The sequence below is a fragment of the Xiphophorus hellerii genome, chromosome 11, assembly GCF_003331165.1.
Source record: "Xiphophorus hellerii strain 12219 chromosome 11, Xiphophorus_hellerii-4.1, whole genome shotgun sequence".
Classification (NCBI taxonomy): domain Eukaryota; kingdom Metazoa; phylum Chordata; class Actinopteri; order Cyprinodontiformes; family Poeciliidae; genus Xiphophorus; species Xiphophorus hellerii.
In genome coordinates this window covers 19,013,456-19,035,219 of record NC_045682.1, presented here as the reverse complement: position 1 = coordinate 19,035,219, position 21,764 = coordinate 19,013,456, and the positions used below count along the sequence as shown (strand labels likewise).

Genomic DNA, 21,764 nt, shown 5'->3' with positions numbered 1-21,764 from the left:
GGGAACAAAGGTGAGGTCATGTGGAAAAATAGAGAAAAATGACAGAATTCTTTTTATTTTAAGCTGTTATGTAGTGGTGCAGTTAGTTCAGCAAGCAAACAAAAGTCTCAATGTGTGTTTGCTGCAGAATGTAGATGCTTAGATTTACTCTGAAATGTCTAAACTTAAATGCAAAAGATGATAAAAGCACAAGTTTGCTGTACCTCAGGGATGCTTTTATGTACCAAAATACAATAACCCAAAACGTATCAGCATGAAAGTTCCCTTTTTTTTTTACGTCTGTCACTGAATGTTTTTATTGGAGGTAGCATTCGCAGCACTCCATCGAGAAAGCTTGCTGGTGATTTGTAGTAATGATGATGCGCACCTTTCTGCAGAGTTGTGAAATGCACAAAGTCATGCAGGGAGTAGTTCCAACCGACTGACATAATGCTGTTGCTTAGCAGTTTTAAACAGGGGTAAACATCTGAGGTTCGTCCTCCAAAGTAATCTTCAAAAAACATCCGTCGGGGATCTGCGGCGCTCTGAATCCTGTTGGGATAAGGTGACAGAGAAAACACATCATTTTCCTCCACTCTGCTGATTTTTCCCGCCTTGTCCTGTGCTACAGATTACTCTGCGGTTGTTCCACAGGAACCCGATGTGGGGGGGAGAGGTGGTGGTTCAGAATAAACTGTATGGACGCTTCGGAAAAGGAGCAAACGAGCGAGTGTTCCTGAGGAGAGAGGAGAGCATAAATATATTTACTCAAGTTTCCACCAGCGCTGCTGACAGTGCCAGGCACGGTTACGACGCGGTTGTGATTTGTGCCTCCGCTGGAACTTTCCTCTCTTGTTTGAATGGCTTCACTGCGGCGGTCGGGTTGTCAAGAGTTACCCGGGAGTTTATATGGAACCCAAAAGAGGGAAACCTACGCGGCGTCTGTCCAAAAAAACAAGTCACGATGACCCCACACGTGAAGCAGGATCCCCGCTCCACTAGGTTTACGCAAGACCGTTAGATTTAGCTCAGAGTTCTGCTGAATGGATGGAAAACTGACTTTAGAGTTTTGTTTTTTTGTTAGGAAAGCATGTGCTATGTTCCAGTTGCCGAATTAAAACTAGAGTGCAGTAATCCTCTTTATCATTTATTCCTTTAGCTAAAGCTTGGCAAAGCTCTATAAGCATAAAATCTCTTCTTGTTGCCTGTGGCAGAAAGAGAAGGTAGGCGTTTGAACAGCATGTCTTTACTGCCCTCGGCCTGTCCGGCTACACCGAACCTGCAGCCTCCAGCCATCTCCTACACACACACACCACACACACACTCACCCACCCCCGCACACATTTCCCAAAGCACCTCTCTCACCCTGATTTACCATCAGTCTCATAGAAGTAAGAAGTAAAACCGTTAAGGAACACAAGATAGTGTTCTCACAAAACACTGTCAAATCATAATGATCGTTAATTTACAGTATCCATATGTGAAACTTGATATAAATTATTTCATTAAAAGTAGAAAGGCAATTATCACTCCTACTGCTGGAGAAAATATCACTTATTATCCTCATTAAAAGGTGTAGAGGTACATGCAGCTCACAACAAGGGACCATAATTGATTTTCTCAAGTTTTCACATTTACAGTCAAATTCAATAAATTAGTATATCATGAAAACGTTAATTTCAGAATCACCATCACTGTGAAGCACAATTTATAGAACACAGACTGATGTTTTCGAGCTTATATTTGTCTTTTATGCAAATTTTTCTTCTGCTTGCAGTTGATGAAAGCATGACATCCAAGTTTAGAATATTACATCAGACCAGGGGCGATTCTAGGATCGGACCTTTAGGGGTGCTTAGCCCCCAGCCGGGCTAAGACCCATGAGAAGATATTCGTCGGTGCGGTTTTCTAAATCTAATTGCTTATTTACATACATTCACAAACAAAATTAAGAGACATGTTGTCAATAATTCACAGAATAAAAGAACAATGTTCATTTTACTCAAACATATACTTATAAAGAGTAAAATCAGAGAAACTTTTAATTTTTTCCAGAGGTGTATAAACTCAGTTTGAAACAGAATCTCAAGACCACATCATACCTGCCAACATCTGCCAACATTGAGACACAAGCAGCTGTGGAGTGACACATTCCTAGTGAGGTCTGCTCCCCTGGAAATTAAAATAAAATCTACTCAGAACTATGCATTTCCAGTCATTTGAAGAACATTTGACTAAATTCATAGGATTAATAAACCTAAAACCGGTTTATTATCAAGGTAGAATTTCAGGTTAATGACTCGTGAAAACAAGTCATTAAATATGGGACGACTCCGGGATGGGTGGCAATCCTATTCAGGGGTGCCGAGACAGGGCTAGAATTGCCACTGCATCAGACCAATAACACAAGGATTTTTAATACAAAAATGTGGGTTTAAAAAAAGTGTATTTAATACTTGCATAAAGATTTTCAAATTTGACAAAGCAGCCTCATTGGAACACATATTCTGATTTATTGAATATGACTAAAGATTTCACTGTTTACACACTTTAACTGAAGATAATCTCAGTCAAGTCTAGAATTTCCTCTGCTTTCAACAGTCTGTTTCTTTTAAAATTATTCTTTGGCATTGTTAGCAGCTAATTTACTGCTACTTAATTTTTGTTGGCAGCTAAGTAGCAGTTAGCTGCTAAGTACTAATGGTTAGTAGTTAACTGTTAGTAGTTAACTGTTAGCAGTAAACTGTTAGTAGTTTACTGCTAACAGTTAGCTGCTAACCGTAAACTACTAACAGTTAACTGATAGTAGTTAACGGTTAGCAGCTAACTGTTATCAGTTAACTGATAGTAGTTAACGGTTAGCAGCTAACTGTTATCAGTTAACTGTTATCAGTTAACTGTTGGTAGTTAACGGTTAGTAGTTAACGGTTAGCAGTAAACTGTTAGTTAACGGTTAGCAGCTAACTGTTATCAGTTAACTGATAGTAGTTAACGGTTAGCAGCTAGCTGTTAGCTACTAACAGTTAACTGATAGTAGTTAACGGTTAGCATCTAGCTGTTAGCAGTTAACTGATAGCAGTTAACTCTTAGTAGTTAACGGTTAGCAGCTAACTGTTAGCATGTTGAAAAAAAGTCATGACTAGCAAAATTAAAGCATTCCCCTTCATATCCTTTGTTTGAAATATGTTTATACTTACTTCCTACAAGTTGTTATGCTAAAAGCAAATGGACAAGACTTTAAGAAACATATTCTACTTGCAGAAGAAAAACTTTTTTTTTCTTTGTAAATCTATCCAGATCTCATAAACCTGCAGTGGCTCTCACTTATGAAAATGTTTCCATTAAATGTTATTTCTATTGACATTTTTTTTTATTGGACTAGAATCAAATAGCAACTTTATAAGGAAGGGTTAATAGACAGAAAGTCCAACTTTTCAGTTTGTGTCTGACATATGTATGTACAGTATGTACGTATGAGGAAGTGTTGCATTGGAGGTGCAGGGAGTGAAGAGAGAACAAAAGGGAGGGGAAAACCATCGATTCTTGTGCAACAGCAACGTGACTCCATCAAGGTTGTATCGAGCTGTTGTTTACCTGAGGCTGATCCTGGTCTGAACCCATCTGTGTTTTTCACCCAACGATATATTTTCTGAACACGGACGTTTAATGCGGTTTGACCAGAAACGCTGCAATTCTCCTTTAGAGTTCAGCCCAGTGTTTACCTTATTAAAAGTGCATGTTCTCTTTGCTGTGTTTACACAGGAACTCAGTGGTTTGTTTTTTAAAATCTAATGAACTGAATTCTGACAGTTTTGGGAGATCCTTGAAAGAGCTTTTTGGCCTTCTGTGAAAAGACTGAATACATTTTTCTGCAATGACAAACCAAGGTTTTTATTTACAGGAAATGTTCCACCATCAGTTTGGAAATGGTTTTTTCCTGTTAAGTTGTTTTTTTGTGTGTGCACAGCAGTGACGTGCAGTCAGGGGAGGCAGGTAAGGCTCTGTTATCATGGAAAAATAATATAAAATAATAAAATAATTTATATTGCTATTTTATATTGCTATTAACCTTGTGGTTTGTACTGTAAAGTACCTATTTTTCATGTAGCTTAACAAATTCTGATTATTTTTTCTTAAAAATTGCTGAATTTTTGCATTTTCCCATTTAAATGCTCGGAAGTGAAGCCGGTGAGGCAGTAGGAAGTTGAGCCTCACCTTCGATTGATAAACCTCTGGCTAACTGCGCTGGCTGCCATTCTATAGAAGCATGCTCCCCCTGTCTGTACGTCGCCAATAAAATGGCTAAAAAAACATTTAATGTATGAACTGATTTTCCATAATTTAGCTTATTTATATAATGTAGTGTTTTTTGTCACCTACTGTGTGTGCAACGTGTTTTGTGTGCTGAGGAGCGATCAGAAATGGCAGAGAACAGATTCGAGGTGAGGCAGGCAGTTCTCTTGCCTCATGGCAGGGGGCGCTCATGATCACTGACATTGTGACTCCACAACTGAAGAGTAAGAGACAGTAACGGCGAGCTAGGCATTCAGTAAAGTCAAGTTCAGCGATATATTTATAGTTTTCTCCTATTACCACAGCAATCACTTAATAATAATCGCAAAATAAACATTAAGCCTAAAACCACACTACTGCAACAGACTGAATGTTTTGTTCTTGTGTGGGAAATAATTGAGTGGTTTTTTTTTGTGGCGTTGTCAGTTGCTATGGGAACGAGTCTGCCCGTAGCTTCACTGATGCAGAGAGCGAGAAAGACGTGGTTTTGAGTTGTACTTTAACGGTTTTTCCCTTTGCTGTGGAGCACAGCAAGAAATTAATAATATCTACATGTCCAAGTTTGATTGAGTTAACGGAATTATTGTACGGCGGAAGCGCGGCTATAGATGCATGTAAAAGAATAGTCTTTTTGCCCTCCAGCAATGTCCGGATGCGCGAAATTTCCTTATGTAAACAATAACATGCAAGAGGTCTATATTTTTAAATCTGATTATGATTAAGTCGGTGCCTCACCAGCTATAAACATCACCGCACGTCACTGGTGTACAGTAATGTTGTTTGTCACACCAGCTCTCATTTGTATGAAAATAAGCGAAACTAAAGGCACTTAACTCTGAAATTTATTCAGATTGTAAAAAATTAGAAGTGAAATTCTATCAATCATTCCCGATTTTGAAAATAAATTGAAAGCCCTTTTTGGGATTGATGCTTAAGAAGTATTAATTATAGCTTATGATTTATGATTGAGTATTTTAAACTTCAATCTGTTTTATTTATTTAGCTTTATTTATTTGTCATATAATAATTACAGTAGGGGCTTATGTGGTAGAGCAGGTAGCCATGTCTCCTGGTAATAATAAATTGTACTCTATTCACAAAATTTTAATTAAAAGTAAATAAAAGAAAACCTGAACATTCTCCTTTAGGGAGTTTTTGTAGGAAAGTGAGTTTAAAGAACCAGTTATCATTAGAGCTTCATAGCAATACTTTAGCATAAAAACACAAAAAGTGTTGAAACGTAACTCAAGTTGGACTTTTTATAGTTTTTCAACAACTTTCTTTTGGGGTGTTTTTGTTTGTCTCTACATTATTGTAAATGTTAAACTCAAAGTGGGCGCAGAGAACACACAACTACCTTATGGATTCATAGGTTAATTGTAATGAGAATTATTATTACCTAATTGAACAGTGTTGTAGACTACAAATTGTTCATCTTAAGTCCAGACAATCAGAAACTAAAGGCTCTACAGTCGGGTTCTTTTTACACCAATCACCTGGAGATCACCTTCCCTCCATTTCTACGTTTTAAACCACACACACTTATTGCTTTAAATAAAACTTTTTAGATGTTCAACATTGTCAATTAGAGGTCAGCATTGTCACATGATTTATCATAAAAGTACATTTTCCTTCCCACTAAACACAAATTATAACTTTCCTCCATTTCACTAAACCAATTCTCCAAAGCATTTATAATCTTTCCAGATGTGGTTCTGTAAACCGATTTTGAAAAGGAAAAAAAAAAAAGCAAACAGTGAGAGAAAATAAACAGCATGGTCAAGTACAGAAAAGACAACAGGACAAGAAAGCTATAAAAAACATCCTTTTATCGATTTTCTTTTTTATCTCTAATATTTTAGTTGGGGACAAGGTGCCTGCTGACATCCGAGTGACCTCGATAAAGTCCACTACTCTACGAGTGGACCAGTCCATCCTTACAGGTACTAGTCTTCTCTGACCAAACACCAATCACTGACATATGCAAATGTCCAGTTTAATGTTGCGTGGTAATCTGTGTGAAGTGTTGTTTACCTAATGATATGGCACGGTAATGGTGCGTTCATGGGCTGCACAATATTAGGAAAACGTGCTTTAATACTGGTGAAGGTTGCTATAACGATGTGACTCGCAATAGATAAACAATTAAGTAAATCGTCTGGAAGCATTGTACTGAAATTATTAGCATTATGCATACTGCGTGTGGTGATGATATATTGATAAATTGGCTATATATTATGCATACCTAATGACATCTATGTGGAAATCCATTACAGGATAGTAATGTGTTGTTGTTTTAAGGGGAGTCTGTGTCCATCATCAAACACTCTGACCCGGTTCCTGACCCCAGAGCTGTGAACCAGGACAAAAAGAACATGCTGTTTTCTGTGAGTAAACCCTCTGCAGTTCTTACTATTTTATTTTTTTAACAAAGTTTCTGAAACACTTAGGGATATTATGCATTTGTAATCTGCTACCTGTAATAAAAGTAAATTACTATTTCTCTCCTGCTTGTTTCTCTGCTTTCCTCAGGGCACCAACATCGCCGCAGGCCGCGCCATCGGCGTCGTCGTCGCTACGGGCGTCAACACCGAGATCGGTAAAATCCGCAACCAGATGGCATCCACGGAGCAGGAGAAGACGCCGCTGCAGCAGAAGCTGGACGAGTTCGGCCAGCAGCTCTCGAAGGTCATCTCCCTGATCTGTGTGGCCGTGTGGGTCATCAACATCGGCCACTTTGGAGACCCCGTCCACGGCGGCTCCTGGGTCCGGGGGGCGATTTATTACTTCAAGATCGCCGTTGCTTTGGCTGTGGCCGCCATCCCTGAGGGCCTGCCCGCCGTCATCACCACTTGTCTGGCCCTGGGCACGCGTCGCATGGCCAAGAAGAACGCGATCGTCCGCAGCCTCCCGTCAGTGGAAACCCTGGGCTGCACGTCTGTCATCTGCTCTGACAAGACGGGGACCCTCACCACCAACCAGATGTCTGTCTGCAGAGTAAGTAGTCAGTGGAAAAGTTTACATAGATTCAACATTGGTGTCCAGCTCATGTTAAAATACATCATATGCTAAATCCAACTGCTGTGACAGGGTGTCCGCACATCCTTTAACTGCCTTAAATTCACGTATCTAGAATTAAATTAAATTAATGAAAAAAAATGTAAGTTGGACTTAAATGCGTTAATCGCAGGTCTTAAATGTTGTCCTTTCAGGAATATTTAACCTTGTACATGCTAGCTAGCAATTCTTGCTAGCTAGATATATAGCTAGCAGGATTTGCCAGCTAGCTATTTTAGCTAGCTAAAATGGCTAGCTAGCTAAAATATTCGTTCTAGAAATATAGCAATTCAGGTAATGCTTGATTGTAAGACAGCAGAATCTCCCAACCTTTCCCCATATTTACAGTTTTTTCCTTTGTAAATTTAATTCAAGGTGGCATTAAAAATGTCTTTAAAAGTCTTAAGTCTGTCCAGCTTAAATATGCAGATACCTTGTATGAAAGCAAGAATTTGGAGCACAAGTTTGATATTTATTGTTGATAATCTTCAAGCTAAAAAGGATAAAAATAATGTATGTTTATCCAAGATGGTAGAGCTTGGCAAGACCTGGTCTCGGTTCTGGTTCAGTCCGTTCTGAGCTTAGTGTTGACTTGCTTGTGTTTGGGTTTGTTTTCCAGTTTGTTCCAGCTGTTGATTTGAAGTGAAACATTTTGGAGGTAGACCTCCTTCCTCCCCTTTGGGTAAAACAGCTAGAGCTGACAGTGAAACAGACTCAAAGCATGATGGGTAAAAAGCCCTGCTTGGATTCCTCCAAACACCCTTCTCTTCACCTCCGTAAAATCTTGGAGGTATTTGGCCTGTCCATATGGAAAGCTACACATTTCAGTTTGACCTGAAGGTGTTGATCTTGGAGCAGGTACTTCGTTCTCGGTCAACTCTCTCTCTTTCTCTCTCTTCCACTGAATGCTTGCACTTAAACCTGGTGGCTCCTGGGTTGTTCTTGAACATCCTAACCAAATTTCTGTCAGCAGTTTGGGTCCGACGAGGGAAACATGGTTCTTGGGAAATGTGCATAAGGATGTTGGGAGCTGAACTTCTTTAGGGTTAGGTGGTCATTTTTAATCCTACTTTTTCCATTCCTTCTGTCGTTTAATTTTGTTTTTTACCCTCCTCTTTCTTAACTTTTTCGATTAAAGCTGGAAAATCCTTTTTTTTGTTGTTCTAAGGTTTATCTCCACTTGCCAGGTTTTGCGATAGCTGCTGGTAGAGCTCAAGCAGTTACAGACAACGACAATGCCTCTGTATTGCCAAATCAGCTTCCACACAGGCCCGGTAAAAGTCTCTGAAATGTCACGTTGCCTGAACAAACAGCACTCCATGGTTGAATAAACGGTGCATATATAACCACATTAGACTACAAACTCTGAAAGATCTTATCCACAAATATTCATAACTTGCACATAGCCTCACCCTTTCCCTTTGTCTGCCTGTGTGTGTGGTACTCGCAGAATGACTTTACTCTAAGCGCAGGGTAAATGTCAGCTCTGCTGTTTGTCTTGGCTCCTGTTAAGCACTCTGCACATATCCCAGTCTCAGCTAACACCTTGTGCTTTCATCCCGTAGCTCATCCCTCACCTCAGTCGCATACGAACCGGCGGCCAGCGTGAAGCACCAAAATTTAAGCACCATGATGTTTGGAGGAATACATAAATAAATGGAGGAATAATTCATATTTATTCAGTCAATTGTATGATGTGGTTTTAGCATTAATTGAACTTTGGCATAAGAAAACATTTAAGCAAGTAGTTAATCATAGCTTGTCTTGAGTCGAGTACTTGATTTGCCATAGCTAACAAAATGTTCTCTGTGTAAAACAAAATCCTAGCATGTGTAATTGTTTTTAAACCTACGTTTTCCTTTTCTTCTAACGTTTAATTTTTTTTACCCTCCTCTACCAACCAACTCTAACGTCCCGTTTTGCATTTAGATGTTAAGTTGGTGAATATCCAGTTAAAAAATATCAAAAAGCTCGAGACTTTGACCAGACAGTGAAAATTTACATTTAGAATTTTTTTTTTTTGTTATCACCTGAAAAGTTACATTTTTGGATATGAAATTTCTGTCTGACAGTATCAATATTTACTGGGTTTTTTTCTCAAAAAAAGAATAAAAACACAGGTCTGTCATTTTAATTATAAATGCGGCTATAAAGTTTACAAATATTATGTGCGTTTCGACAGATGAATTGGTTCAACCTCACTTCTAGGTCTGGTGCGATTAATTGGATTAATCACGATGAACTTATTATTGAAGTGATTCTTGGCTAATTTAGTAACTGATTGTCAACTGGAGTATAAAAACTGAAAATATTTGATTTGCTGAAAGAACAGCACACTGAGAGCAGCAATTAGAAATAAACTGTACCAAAAATACATACATTTTGCATTTAAATAAAAACAAACAAAAAAAAACCTTTGTCTGTAAATAGTTGCAGAGTTATAGCTTCATCTGGTTCAAATTCTGTAAAATTATAAAAATATGTCAGCAGATCAGCCTTAGACTGTATCGACCAGTCAAGCAGAAAGGGCCAAATTTCCTGTTGATGTTAGATGTATTTTTTAGCTTCAGATGCAAGTTTGCATCTTACACTAAATAAATTTTTTGCTATTGCAATGTTTATGTTCTTATTTTAAAAAGTTCTTCATTTGTATCTCTAAGGTACTTCAAATATTGTATAAACAAGGTTTAAGTGGCTAAATAAAAAACCTGTCCGATTAATCGCCATAATAATCGATGACTAATATAAGTTGCAGCGTTTTTAAGTGTAATCAGGGGGGTTTCTACAGAGCACGCCTGCAGTGGCTGGCAGTCTGTTTCTCCCCTGAGATGATGTGGAGCGTCTGTGGGATAAATGCGTAGCAGCAGGGAGTTCCCTGCAGGAGCACGGGGGAGTGAACCTACCACAACCTTGAAAGCTTTCCAGTCCCAGAAAAAGACTGAAGACGGGCTGACACTAGTAAATATTGACTTTCTGCTTCTACCTTTACTCCCCCGGCTCGCTGCTCCCCGCCTGCAGAGAAGCGGGCACGCCTTTTCACAAAGTCAAATTAGGCTTCCTCTTTCTTGTGCTTTTTTTTTTTCTCTTCTCCGCATGCTGTTTCCTGATGATAGAGTTTTTTGCGGTAACTTAACTCCTCCCCAGCCATGTTTACTATGTACTTCCTCTGGTTTTATGCTTTTTTCACTGCAGTAGTTTATCCATCGTTCTTCCTCCAGTTCCCAGCAGGACCAGACATCCCTCTGTTCCCCCTGCTGGGGTCAGGGGGATTCCCTCATGTGCAGGGATTCCCCTCTGAATCCTGACACTGCATTTCCCATTTTCTTTTGACTTTTATACACATGAAGCACACACACACACACACACACACATTACTGTAAGCAGGGTTACTCAAAGTGCATCCCCATGTAACTTCTGAGGAGGTGAGCAGGGTGGAAAAAAGAAACAAACTTCTGCTGCTACTACTGAGTCACATGGATCACACTGCGCCTCGTTTCCTTGGAGACGGCCTAGTGAGGAGAAAACAAAAAGAAAAAAGATCACTCCTGTTTGACTCTTTGTTTTTTCCCCAACAGTTTCATCTTTCAGATAACGGCGACCCATTTAGAGAATAACACATCACATCTTGCTAGAAAAGTTACTCCATTAGTTTTGTCTTATTTCAAGTGTATTAAGATATTTGCACTAACTAGACCCCCCCAAAAAAAAAGATCGGTAAGATTTTGTATTTTTGCAGCAATCTGACATCAGTGTGCTTCATCTACTGTGGATATCTAGAGCAGTGAGGCTACATTCAGCTGATACAATCCATTATTGGCATGCAAAGCATTAATTCATCACAGCTGGAATACAGTATTTTTATCTGGTAATGCTTTCCAAACAGTGTTGTACTGTACAGCATTATTGCACCATAAGTGGTGATATATTTGCAGCACTGGTGGTTCTTAATGGTGAAATGTTGAGTTACGACCATGTTGACTCAATCATTGAGAACCTCCATATTGAAGCTAAAAGTAGAAAAGGTCATTGCATTGAGGGAAAAGTTGAGTGGAAGGAAAAAGTGTGGATGGGAAATAAATGCATTATTTTTCTGCAAACAGAGGAATAATCAAGTATTGAGTCTATATTCTGTGTAGTACATTGAATACTTTTCAGGAGATCAAATTTCTGTTTAAAAATGATTTCTTCTAGAAAACAGAGTCTTTGGTTTTCATCATCATCAGATGTTACGTTTGTACAACTGCAGATCTGACGAAACCACAACGTGTTAAAGAGTGCGATCCTAATTTAATGTGGTGACTATAGCTGTGTTTTATCTCGTCTACTCCAGCCCACTTGATGTGCTGACTGCTGCAGAGAGCCAGTTCAGATGATTTCCTCTTGTAAAGGCTCATCTGTAGCATTAAGTTGTAGCTCTAGGGAGAAACCGCTGCCTTCCTGTCTGACAGCCTGTCATTAAAGTTATTGTCCTTCTAAACAGCTAAATATCAGACACCCACAGGAAACACAACAAAGCTACTAATTAATTATTATGACCAAATAACTAACTTAGTAACTTCCTGGCAATTGATCAGAGAAGTCACAGACATGTTTTCAATTCATGTTTGCTGATTTTTCTCAATATTACTGATAATTGTTTTTTAAAATGCCTTTCTTTCTTGTTTCCTCAAAGGAACGTTTTCCTTTTTTTCTAATCTCACCAGTTCACAGGAGCAGGTTTCAAGTACGAGTGTCTCACAAATTACTTTGAGAACCGCAACTCCCATGATGCTTGTAGGCGTTTTTGACGTCCAAAAATAGTGAGGGGATAGTACAGTGCCTGCAAAAAAAGCCGTAACACAAGATGCAGTGACGGAATTGGTGCAAACAAAGGAATTTGATCCTTGACATTTTTATTTATCGTGTGAAAACCTTTGTCAAGATTTCACCTCCTTTGACGGTACTTCTTGATAATTTCCATTTTCTTTACTTTGCATCTTTTATCATACAAAATGTATTTTAAAGTTGGGTGTGTGGCAGACTGATTTCAGGAAGTAGGAAGTAAATTAAGAGGCTGGATATGCAGCCTGCAAAAAGCTAGCTGAATAATTTAGCAACACGTGACTGGATAGTTAAGACAACAGATAAAATGGAAATATGATGCTAAATGCCGCACACCGGGAAAATTTTAATTCGATCAAAAATACAATCGGCAACAAGAATGTATGTGTACACTTAATGAATCAACAAATCACTTTGTGCTATAGAAAAACCTAAACCAGCTGTGTTTTGCAGGAAACTACAAAAAGGAAGTAGAGAATCAAATAAGATCAAAATCCGTATAAGAACGAAGCAAATAGTCTTTTTTAAATTTGCTCACGTGTAACTCCAACGTAATATCATTCTATATATACACATTTATGTGAAATATTTGTTTAAACTCCAGTTCATTGCTGCTTCATTGTCAGTTTTCTGCCTGTAACAACGAACTAGAATGTCTCTGTTTTGTTTCCTTGAAAGATCAATTTCCCTTCAGTCGTTGTGGATTCTTAGAACAGATCATCTGGTCTGCTGGACGTCTCGGAAGTGAATAAGAGGGAAATCTTTAAAAATAACCAAAGATGATAAATGGCTGTGCTTGAATGACTACATACAGAAAACAAAAATAAATCTTGGTCACACACAGATTTGTACAGATTAACTCATCTGACTTTTTTAAAAACACCTTGCAGCCACATAACGAGGGCAAAGCTCAGCTTTTCTCTGTCGACTCATCTTTTAACTGTTTCTCCTCTTGCAGATGTTCGTTACAGACAAGGTGGAGGATTCAAGCTGCACCTTGCACGAGTTCTCCATCACTGGTTCTACATATGCCCCCGAGGGACAAATGTGAGTTTTGCAGAATGCGATTGACCTGGGGGGAAAAAAACAAAACACCTCTTCTTTTTAGCTTAAAAAACATTCCCTTAAGGCTCAACTTTATTGTACTTATATCCATAAGCTACGAAATAAGACGCTTCTGCTTTGTTGGGCTGTTTTTGATGTCGGCGAACATGTTTTTGTGGAGGTGTGCAGGTAGGTGGCCGTCCATTAGACAGGAGAACGATGTCAGCAGCTCATGTTGTTTGCTCGACTGCTTAGCGAGCGCGCCGCTCCGTGTGAACCTGACGCTTTCATAACGCCTCAGTGTGGGTTTCTGTGTGGGAGCTCTGCTAGCAACGGCTGCAGCCTCCACAGGGAAGGGATCCACGGTCGCCATGCAGTCATCAGTGATGCGTGACAGAGGCACACAATGTATGCTTACCGCTGTACGGCCGCCGTTTTCTCCTCTCGACGCTGCAGTGCTGACCAGCTGCCGGCTAAACCTACTCTGACTTATGTGAAGTGTTTTTTCCCGCCATCTGACTGCTTCTTTTTCTCCCAGACTTAAAGGGAACAGACCCGTCCAGTGCGGGGACTATGACGGTCTGCTGGAGCTGGCCACCATCTGCTCCATGTGCAACGACTCCTCGCTGGACTACAACGAGGTCATTTGCATACAGTTCTTTTGAGTTGCAACGCAGAACTTTTAAATATTTTTTATGGTAAACCTTAATGGTATTTATTGGGATGTACGGGGAAGGCAACACAAAAATGGTGAAGCTAAAGAAAAATTACATGGTTTTAATGAATGTTGTATCTACCCCGTTTATTCTGAGTAAATAAAGCTCAGGGTTCAGAAGTCACCTAATTTAGAAATACTTAGACTGTAATTTGATCTAATTTTAAATCCAGCTGTTCTGTTTCTGGTCTCAGAGGTTTTTAGAGAACATTAGAGAAAAGTCAGGATTAAAAAAACAAGGAAGTTGGCGGACAGGTCCGGCAGAAAGTTGTGGATAAGGGTTAGGTTATGAAACCATACACCAAGATATTACTTGGCACTGTCCATGGCTATGAAATAAAAACTTTAAAAGAACTGCAAACCCATCAAGACAAAGCTGCCTCACTGAGCACCGATCAGAGAAGTGGAGTGATGAAGTTTAGGACAGGGAAAACCTGGGAGTGGCTTCGAAAGACGTGACATTTGGGGGTTAATTCACCTTCCAGTGACCATAAACATACAGCCAGAGCTACAATGTGTTAGTTGTCACAAATGTCACATGACCGACCTACTTCCTTGCTCCTCCAGTTGCAGTTTTTGGGGGGGGGGGTTGGCTGATCAGCCTGACCTGCCGATTTTGCTTACCAATTTATTTATTTATTTATTTTATTTTTGCCTGAGAAATCGCTAAATATAATGACAAAGTTGCTAATTTGGCAACAGTGTGCTGACCGTTGTTCACCACACCTGCTCTCACCACAGAGCAAAAGAGGGCAGTGGGTGATTTTCAGACCTTTTCAAAGGTAGATAAGATCGGGGTTTTTGGTTTTTTTTACATTCAATCATCACCCGATTGTTTTCCCAAACTTAAGGAAATCAGGTCCAATTTATTTGTCTGGTCAATTTATTGGTGCAGGAGTATTTGTGTTACAATGGCTCAAAGTCCAAACTAAATACACAGATGATCTCTGTGATTTCACGGTGAAATAGGAGCAAAAGTTTCAGCCTGGTAGAGACTTACCCCAAACTTGCTGTTCATCATTTTCCTTCCACTTCACAATGCTGAAACAGTCGTTGGTTGTTTTTGAAATAACAATGCAAATAAAAGTTTTAAGGGTTCTGAATTCTTCTCTAGGTTTCGCTCGTCCACATCCAGTGTTGCGAGAGGGTAATTTATTTGGAAAACACGGGCCACTTTCTTATACAAGCATTCTGCTCCTCCGAGCTAATTTTACTCTCGCGTATCGTCTTCTCCCTGGTTCACATTGTTTTTCTCACCTCTTTGTCAACACCACGTTATCATGGTAACCACGCTGAGTGGGGAGGCCAGGGACAAAGCGGTTCTCATCTTGTTCCCATCCTCTCGAGATTTCAGTTTTCAGAAATAGCCTCTTTGCCACCAGTTTGGCTCATTTCTGAAAGAAATGCTAAGATGAGCGCGCTAGCCCATGTGAGAAGGACAGAGGAGCAAGACGAGGAGGAGGAAGATGGGAATACTAGAGAGAAACGAGGAGTTTCACTGCCATCTATGGCCTCTCACAGATAAATGATGTGTGCTGTTTACCATTAGTGCCTCGTCTCAGCCAGCAAAGCCAAAACATTTTTCATGCTGGGCTCAAACTTTGTCGGCCATATTTAAAAGATGCTCAAAGGGTATTTGCTTTAGGGTCATCGTTGACTAAACGTTCGGGCCGTTTGTTGACCTATAGCACGGGGTATAACTGTTTTCTGTGATTGTTGAAATTTAACGCAAATCTGTCCTCTTGCAGAGTAAAGGGGTTTATGAGAAGGTGGGGGAGGCCACTGAGACGGCCCTCACCACTCTGGTGGAGAAGATGAACGTCTTTAAGACCGACCTGTCAGGACTCACCAAGGTGGAGCGCGCCGGTGCCTGCAACTCGGTAAGCCCGCTAAGATTTCCCTTTGTGGAGACTGCAGCATCTCCACTGAGCTGTGTGCGCTTTCAGTCGTGCATGTTTCAGCATCTCATTCGACACTGGCGACCTTGGATTTTTTTATTTTTGAGCATTGGGTTCAGGTTTAGAGGTCGGGGTATACAGAGTTTTAAAAATGTTACCATTTCTAAACTGCTAAAAGTTTATCTGACCTTTTCTACTTTTTAAAGTGGGGGCATCCCAATATAACTTCCTCACTTCTGATGTGATACCAATACTGACCCAATACTATATATTCTCAAATCATATATACTTTTATTATTTATTTTGTTGTGTGGAATGTTAAAAAAAAAGACTTGATCAAGTGATATTGCTCAAATAGAGAACAATAGTCAACAATAACTGGTATAAGTGCATTTATTATTAACCAGTGAGTTTGCATGTGGGAAGCAAGTGATGTTTGATAGAAATGTGGGCCGGACTAAATGCTGGAGCGAAGTGCTTCAATTCGCGTGCTTATATTGAAGATTTTAGATGTGGGTCGATAGAATTCAGTACTTGTTTTTTGGCTGTTATCGGACCAATTTTTGATATCAATATCAGATGGGGGCAACCCTGGTTTAAAGACCTTTTTAACTTGATTACGTCAGTACAGAGTTTTCTCTAGATGTGTTGAAGTTTTCCCTCATAATTGGGCCAGTCACAATAAACAAGAAATTAAGTAATTGCATGATAAATTAAAGCAAACGCAATAATTTTTATTTGCATAATTTATCGTTTTTTTTCTTTCTACCAAAAACTGAATGACAAAAGTCTTTAGTCTGGTGTTCTGGTCTCAACTAGCCCTTTCTTTGGAAGGACAATTTTGTTTACAGAGACTTCATAATTAATTTTATTTGTTGTTTCTGTTGTTTTGTTTATTTATTTCTGGATATTTCAAATGTCTTCCAGATTCAGTGTTAAATGTTTGTAGAGTTTAAAGTTTGACCTTTAACAGTGTGTTCATTTCCATTACTGGAAAATGGTCTCTAAACGACAATATTATTGTTTATCGCAATAACAATTTGTCGTCCAGCAAAATGTGTTACCCCGACAGGCCGACTCATGATGTCCTACTGTAAAATGCACCAGTGCCCCAAAACCTAAGGCTGCCACTGCCGTACTTCACAGCGTTATGGTCTCTTTTTTCTCTCTTCAATCTGCAGGTAGAACATGCTAAAACTCCTGATATTCTAGTGAGGTTGTCATGTTTCACTGCAAACCTTCCACCGTTATTATGATAATAAACCAAGACTATCACATATCACTTCTGGTTTCTTTTCCTTTATCGCTTCAGGCTATTAGAGTGACAGTTATAAACAGGGTGTAGATCTTGCTAACTGTCCAATAACAGCTGCTGAAGCCTCTTCCCTGCGCAGGTCTGGTTATTTCTCCTCAGTTTTCATTCTGACATCCACAGCAACACCAGTTTGTGAGGCTGTGATTAATCTGCTCGGCGTTCTAATGGCATCCATCCTTTCTAATGGGGCTCTCTTCCGCATATTTATTTCAGATCATGCTTCACATTTAAGTATTGTTTAACTCCGGGTGGATAATTAAAGACTAAAGTCAGCAGGTCGCTTTCTCCTCACACAAAGACTCGTTAATGAAGCACGTTGTTGTCATTTGACACATGTTTGACTTCAGGGTGTGTCGGTGATCGTTTGCTTATGTCTTCGGACAAATTGCCCCTTGAGAACATCTCCCAGCTGCTTTCGTCCTGTAGTAGTTTAAGTTTAAGTTCATCACGTGGGAATGGTCAAAGGGTCCTGCTGTGTTAATGATTAACAGTTAACAGACCGATGAGCCGATGTTGGTGAGACGTCCCTCTACCCTTCCCCCCACCACTGTTTGGACCGCGGCGATCGGCGAACGCTCTAATGAGAAGAGTGAAGTTAGAACAAGTATTAGGGAGGCGTGTTTTTTATGTTTTATTTTGTAATCTCCAAATAAACTTTCTGCAATAAAGCGATGTCTTAATAAAATTGACTGAAATGGGTTTTTTTAGGCTTCTGCTGGAAGGTGCAGAGCCAAGAAACAAAGAGGAGCTCAGATAAACATCCAGTTGTTGATGTGATGTAGCAGCAGGTTACAGGATCCAGTTCAAGTTCATCACCTGCAGTGATCTAGCTGGACATCTGTTATCCGGTCAGCCTCAGCAGGCTCATCGAAACAGGATCGTAACTAGAAGGACCCCTACTGGTAGGACAAGGCATCACAATGCAGACTGAGGCAAAAGGTGCCTGGCAAAAGTGTTCATATTAGGGCTGAAACAATTGATTATTGAAATAATTGTCAACAAATTTAGTCATTGATTGTTAACTGGAATAAGCTCATAGAAAGGGCATTCGCTGAAAAGAAGAACATACTCTGAGCAGAATTTAAGCCAAAACTATATAAAAGAATATATATTTAGCATTTATAGAGAAATCCTTCTTTGTCTGTAAATAAGTTCCACCAAGAACTCCTCAAGTGGCATAGTTTTAGCTTCACCTGGTTAACATTCTGTTAAAAAAAAAATTAAAAATCTCCTATTAAGCACCGCTTGCTTTTCAATTATTAATGGAAACCTCGTCAACAGATCAGCCCTACACTGTACGGACCTTCAGTCGAGCAGAAAACCTCTTAGCCTTTCATATATTGATGTTAGAAGTATTTTTCTATCAGCAGAACTCCCCACAGTCCTTTGCACTAAAGGACTGTATCGCATTTTAGTCAATAAAATGTTTATTTGGTTATTCAATAAATGAATTATTTGTTTATTTGCCTTTTCTTATATATAAATAATATTGGGAAAAAAATTTGGTTAAAGAAAAATCTGCAGAATGTTCACATTTTTTTTACTCTGATTAATCGTCAGAATACTCGATTACTAAAATAATCGTTAGTTGGAGCCCTAGTTCATTTCGCTCACATAGATTTTGGTCAGTAAAATAATTGAATGACAGTTTTAGTTGGTCAATCGCATAAAAACCCAATAAAATACCGAACATAGTCTGCAGAGTAATTAACATTTGACTGCAGTGTTTCCTTGTTTCCATCTGTCCTTTCTGATGATCCTCAGTCAGATTTGAGGACGAGCCGGTCGACTCTCACCTGTGAATTCCCGTCGTTAAGCTGCCAGGAGCTCAGCCTCGGCTCTCGAGCTACTAACCTGACTGATCCTTATGCTTACTCAGCTCAGCCTCTGCCTCTTTATTCTTCTTCTGTTTTGTTTCACTTTCCTCCATCCTCTGCTGTCGCCGTCAGGTAATCAGGCAGCTGATGAAGAAGGAGTTCACTCTGGAGTTCTCCCGTGACCGCAAGTCCATGTCCGTCTACTGCACTCCTGTCAAAGCAGGCGCCCAGAGCAAGATGTTTATTAAGGTATGGGGACATAAGCATAGTGTGTGTATATGTTCTTGGATATAATTTAGACTCTATAAAAGTTTCCTTCTGACTCTCACAACAATTCTCCATACTGAGAACAAAAAATATTCACAATTGCATAAAGTCTCTAATTCTGTTAGTGCTTAAAAATGTGTTTTCATACTGAGTATAACTTTTTTTTTTAACTTCCATGTTTTGTTTGTTTAAATTGCTGTTGACTTAATTTTTTTCCCCATCACAGGGTGCTCCTGAAAGCGTGATGGAGAGGTGCGACTACCTGCGTGTGGGAACGACAAAGGTTGCCATGACGCCAGCCCTGCGCGAGCAGCTGATGTGTAAGATCAGGGAGTGGGGGACGGGTAAGGACACCCTGCGCTGCCTCGCTCTGGCCACCCACGACACACCGCCGCGCAAAGAGGACATGGACTTGGAGAACTCCAGCAAGTTCGCAGAATACGAGGTACATGGAGGGGCTAAGTTAGCGGTCACATGTTAGTCAAACAGTCACATAATTCATTCTTCTAGAAATATTTTAAATCTTTTTAGTCCTATTAAAAATGCCTGCTTTTAAAAGTTGGAGATGACTTTGAATATAGGACACAGGCTAATGGCTACCTTGTTAGCAAGCTGTTGCTAGTCAGCTGATTTCATGCTAGCTGTTCCTGCTGCTAGCAGTTCCTCAGGATCAGCCAGCTGTGTGGTTCTGTAGAACTTGGTCGTCTCACTTGATTCCAGGTTTGGTTTAAGGACCGTAAAAATTTGGCACAAAACTCCAAGTTTCCTGAAAACTCTGGAATTGTCTGGAATGTAAGAACTGAAGTATTTTTCATGCCCAGATAAGTACAAAAATGCTCAGTTTAATAAACATTTGACTATATAGAAGATTGTTTATTGGTTTCCTTCTTTTCCATCCATTCATTTATGCTTTAATCATTCATCCATCTGGTTTTCCGTCTGTCCATACAGTGAAAGCCCCTTCAGCCTCTCCCATCTCTCCTCTCCCTTCTTTCAGATGGGCCTGACGTTCGTCGGCTGCGTTGGCATGCTGGACCCGCCCAGGAAGGAGGTGATCGGCTCGGTGAAGCTGTGCAACGAGGCCGGCATCCGCGTCATCATGATCACGGGAGACAACAAAGGCACGGCCGTGGCCATCTGCAGACGCATCGGCATCTTCGGCGAGGAGGAGGACGTAAAGGGGAAGGCGTACACGGGCCGCGAGTTCGACGACTTGACGACCGAGGAGCAGAGAGAGGCGGTGAAACGCGCCCGGTGCTTTGCCCGCGTCGAGCCAGCGCACAAGTCCAAAATAGTCGGATACCTGCAGTCGTTCGACGAGATCACAGCCATGGTGAGAAGTTAACGAGCGATGAGGCTTGCAAATGAAATCGATGATTTTTTCACGCAATCTAATTTCCGCAAATTTTTTGGAAGTCATAAAATGACAAGAAAAAAAATTGTTTTAATGAGGAAAAAAGTTTAGTTATTACAAATTTTCAACAATAAATTATCGCTGAATTATTAACAGTTATTGCGACGAAGAGTAATATAAATTTTTTCAGACCATTTTCAAGCAATATTTTTAATAATGGTATAATAACGCAAGTTTGTCGTCTCAAAGACCAATAAACTTACATTTTCTAAAGAATACCCCACATTGGAACGTAAATAAAGCACAACTAAAAATAACAAACAGAAAACAGAAAACCCACATGGAACAAAAAACAACAAAAAAGACGGATTATGATGTTTCTGTAAACAAAATTGTTCATCAAAAAATGTTAATTATCACAACAGAAATTAATTTCATACCACTAATTCCTTAATTGTGACAGACTTGACAAAACGCATAACTTCCTCATTTAAATCTTTTATTTCTCATGATGTTCACATGAAGCATCACTTTATTCTGGTAGTATTATGATTTTGTTCTCATAATTAAAAGAAATAAAGATAAAATTGCAGCCTGGCACAAAAGTGTGTGCCGGCTGTGTAACAAACATCTAAACAGCGGAGGAGAAACGGCGGTCTCGCTGAGGCTGCGCCCTCAGACTGAGCCATCAATATCTGTCACTCGCTCCGCCGCTCCCTATCTGACACGAGCCTCAGAAGAGAGGCCGATCCCCAGGGAAGGCGACGAGGCAACAATATCACCACTTGGCTGTCAGATGTTGTCCAGTTCTCCCATAAATCCAGAACTGCTCTCGAGGCCTGGCCACCACTGACGGATCCGTTTCGTGTCCAGATCTGAATAAACCCCGACGGAGTTTAATCGAGCCGGCGATGTTAACTTCTTCTGTTTGAAAGCGAGATGTCTCCCCCGGCTCGGCTTTAGGAGCTTTAAAATATCTTGCTTGCAGTTCATCTTTAGGATATTTTTTTTTAGTTTCTACTGCAAATATTTTAATATACTTGAGATAAGACAAAAGTAACCTTTCAGCCAGATAAATACTCTTGTTTTAAGTCAGTAATTTTTGAATATAAGTTTCTAAAAAGTAAAATTTTCACTGGCAGATATTTTTTGTGTTTTAAGTGGAAAACAAATCTCAGTAAAATTAATTTTTTAAAGAAAATCT

The 21,764-nt window shown here is 39.8% G+C and overlaps 1 protein-coding gene and 1 long non-coding RNA gene across 3 annotated transcripts in view; one reads left to right on the top strand and one right to left on the bottom strand.

Moving 5' to 3' along the window:
- The window catches only part of atp2a3 (ATPase sarcoplasmic/endoplasmic reticulum Ca2+ transporting 3), a 53,887-nt gene that overhangs the window by 26,124 nt on the left and 5,999 nt on the right, over positions 1 to 21,764 (top strand). For both annotated transcript variants that reach the window (XM_032575879.1, XM_032575880.1), the window contains exons 6-14: positions 6,135 to 6,215; positions 6,574 to 6,659; positions 6,805 to 7,269; positions 13,109 to 13,197; positions 13,733 to 13,835; positions 15,658 to 15,789; positions 19,072 to 19,188; positions 19,433 to 19,651; positions 20,204 to 20,539. In XM_032575879.1, coding sequence (XP_032431770.1) covers positions 6,135 to 6,215; positions 6,574 to 6,659; positions 6,805 to 7,269; positions 13,109 to 13,197; positions 13,733 to 13,835; positions 15,658 to 15,789; positions 19,072 to 19,188; positions 19,433 to 19,651; positions 20,204 to 20,539 — 1,628 coding nt within the window. The remainder of the gene's footprint in view (positions 1 to 6,134; positions 6,216 to 6,573; positions 6,660 to 6,804; positions 7,270 to 13,108; positions 13,198 to 13,732; positions 13,836 to 15,657; positions 15,790 to 19,071; positions 19,189 to 19,432; positions 19,652 to 20,203; positions 20,540 to 21,764) is intronic.
- On the bottom strand, positions 4,060 to 13,101 carry LOC116728097 (uncharacterized). Its single transcript, XR_004340944.1, has 3 exons — positions 13,092 to 13,101; positions 9,231 to 9,233; positions 4,060 to 4,236 (listed from the first exon to the last, which is right to left on the bottom strand). It is a non-coding gene; the product is annotated as an uncharacterized LOC116728097 (long non-coding RNA).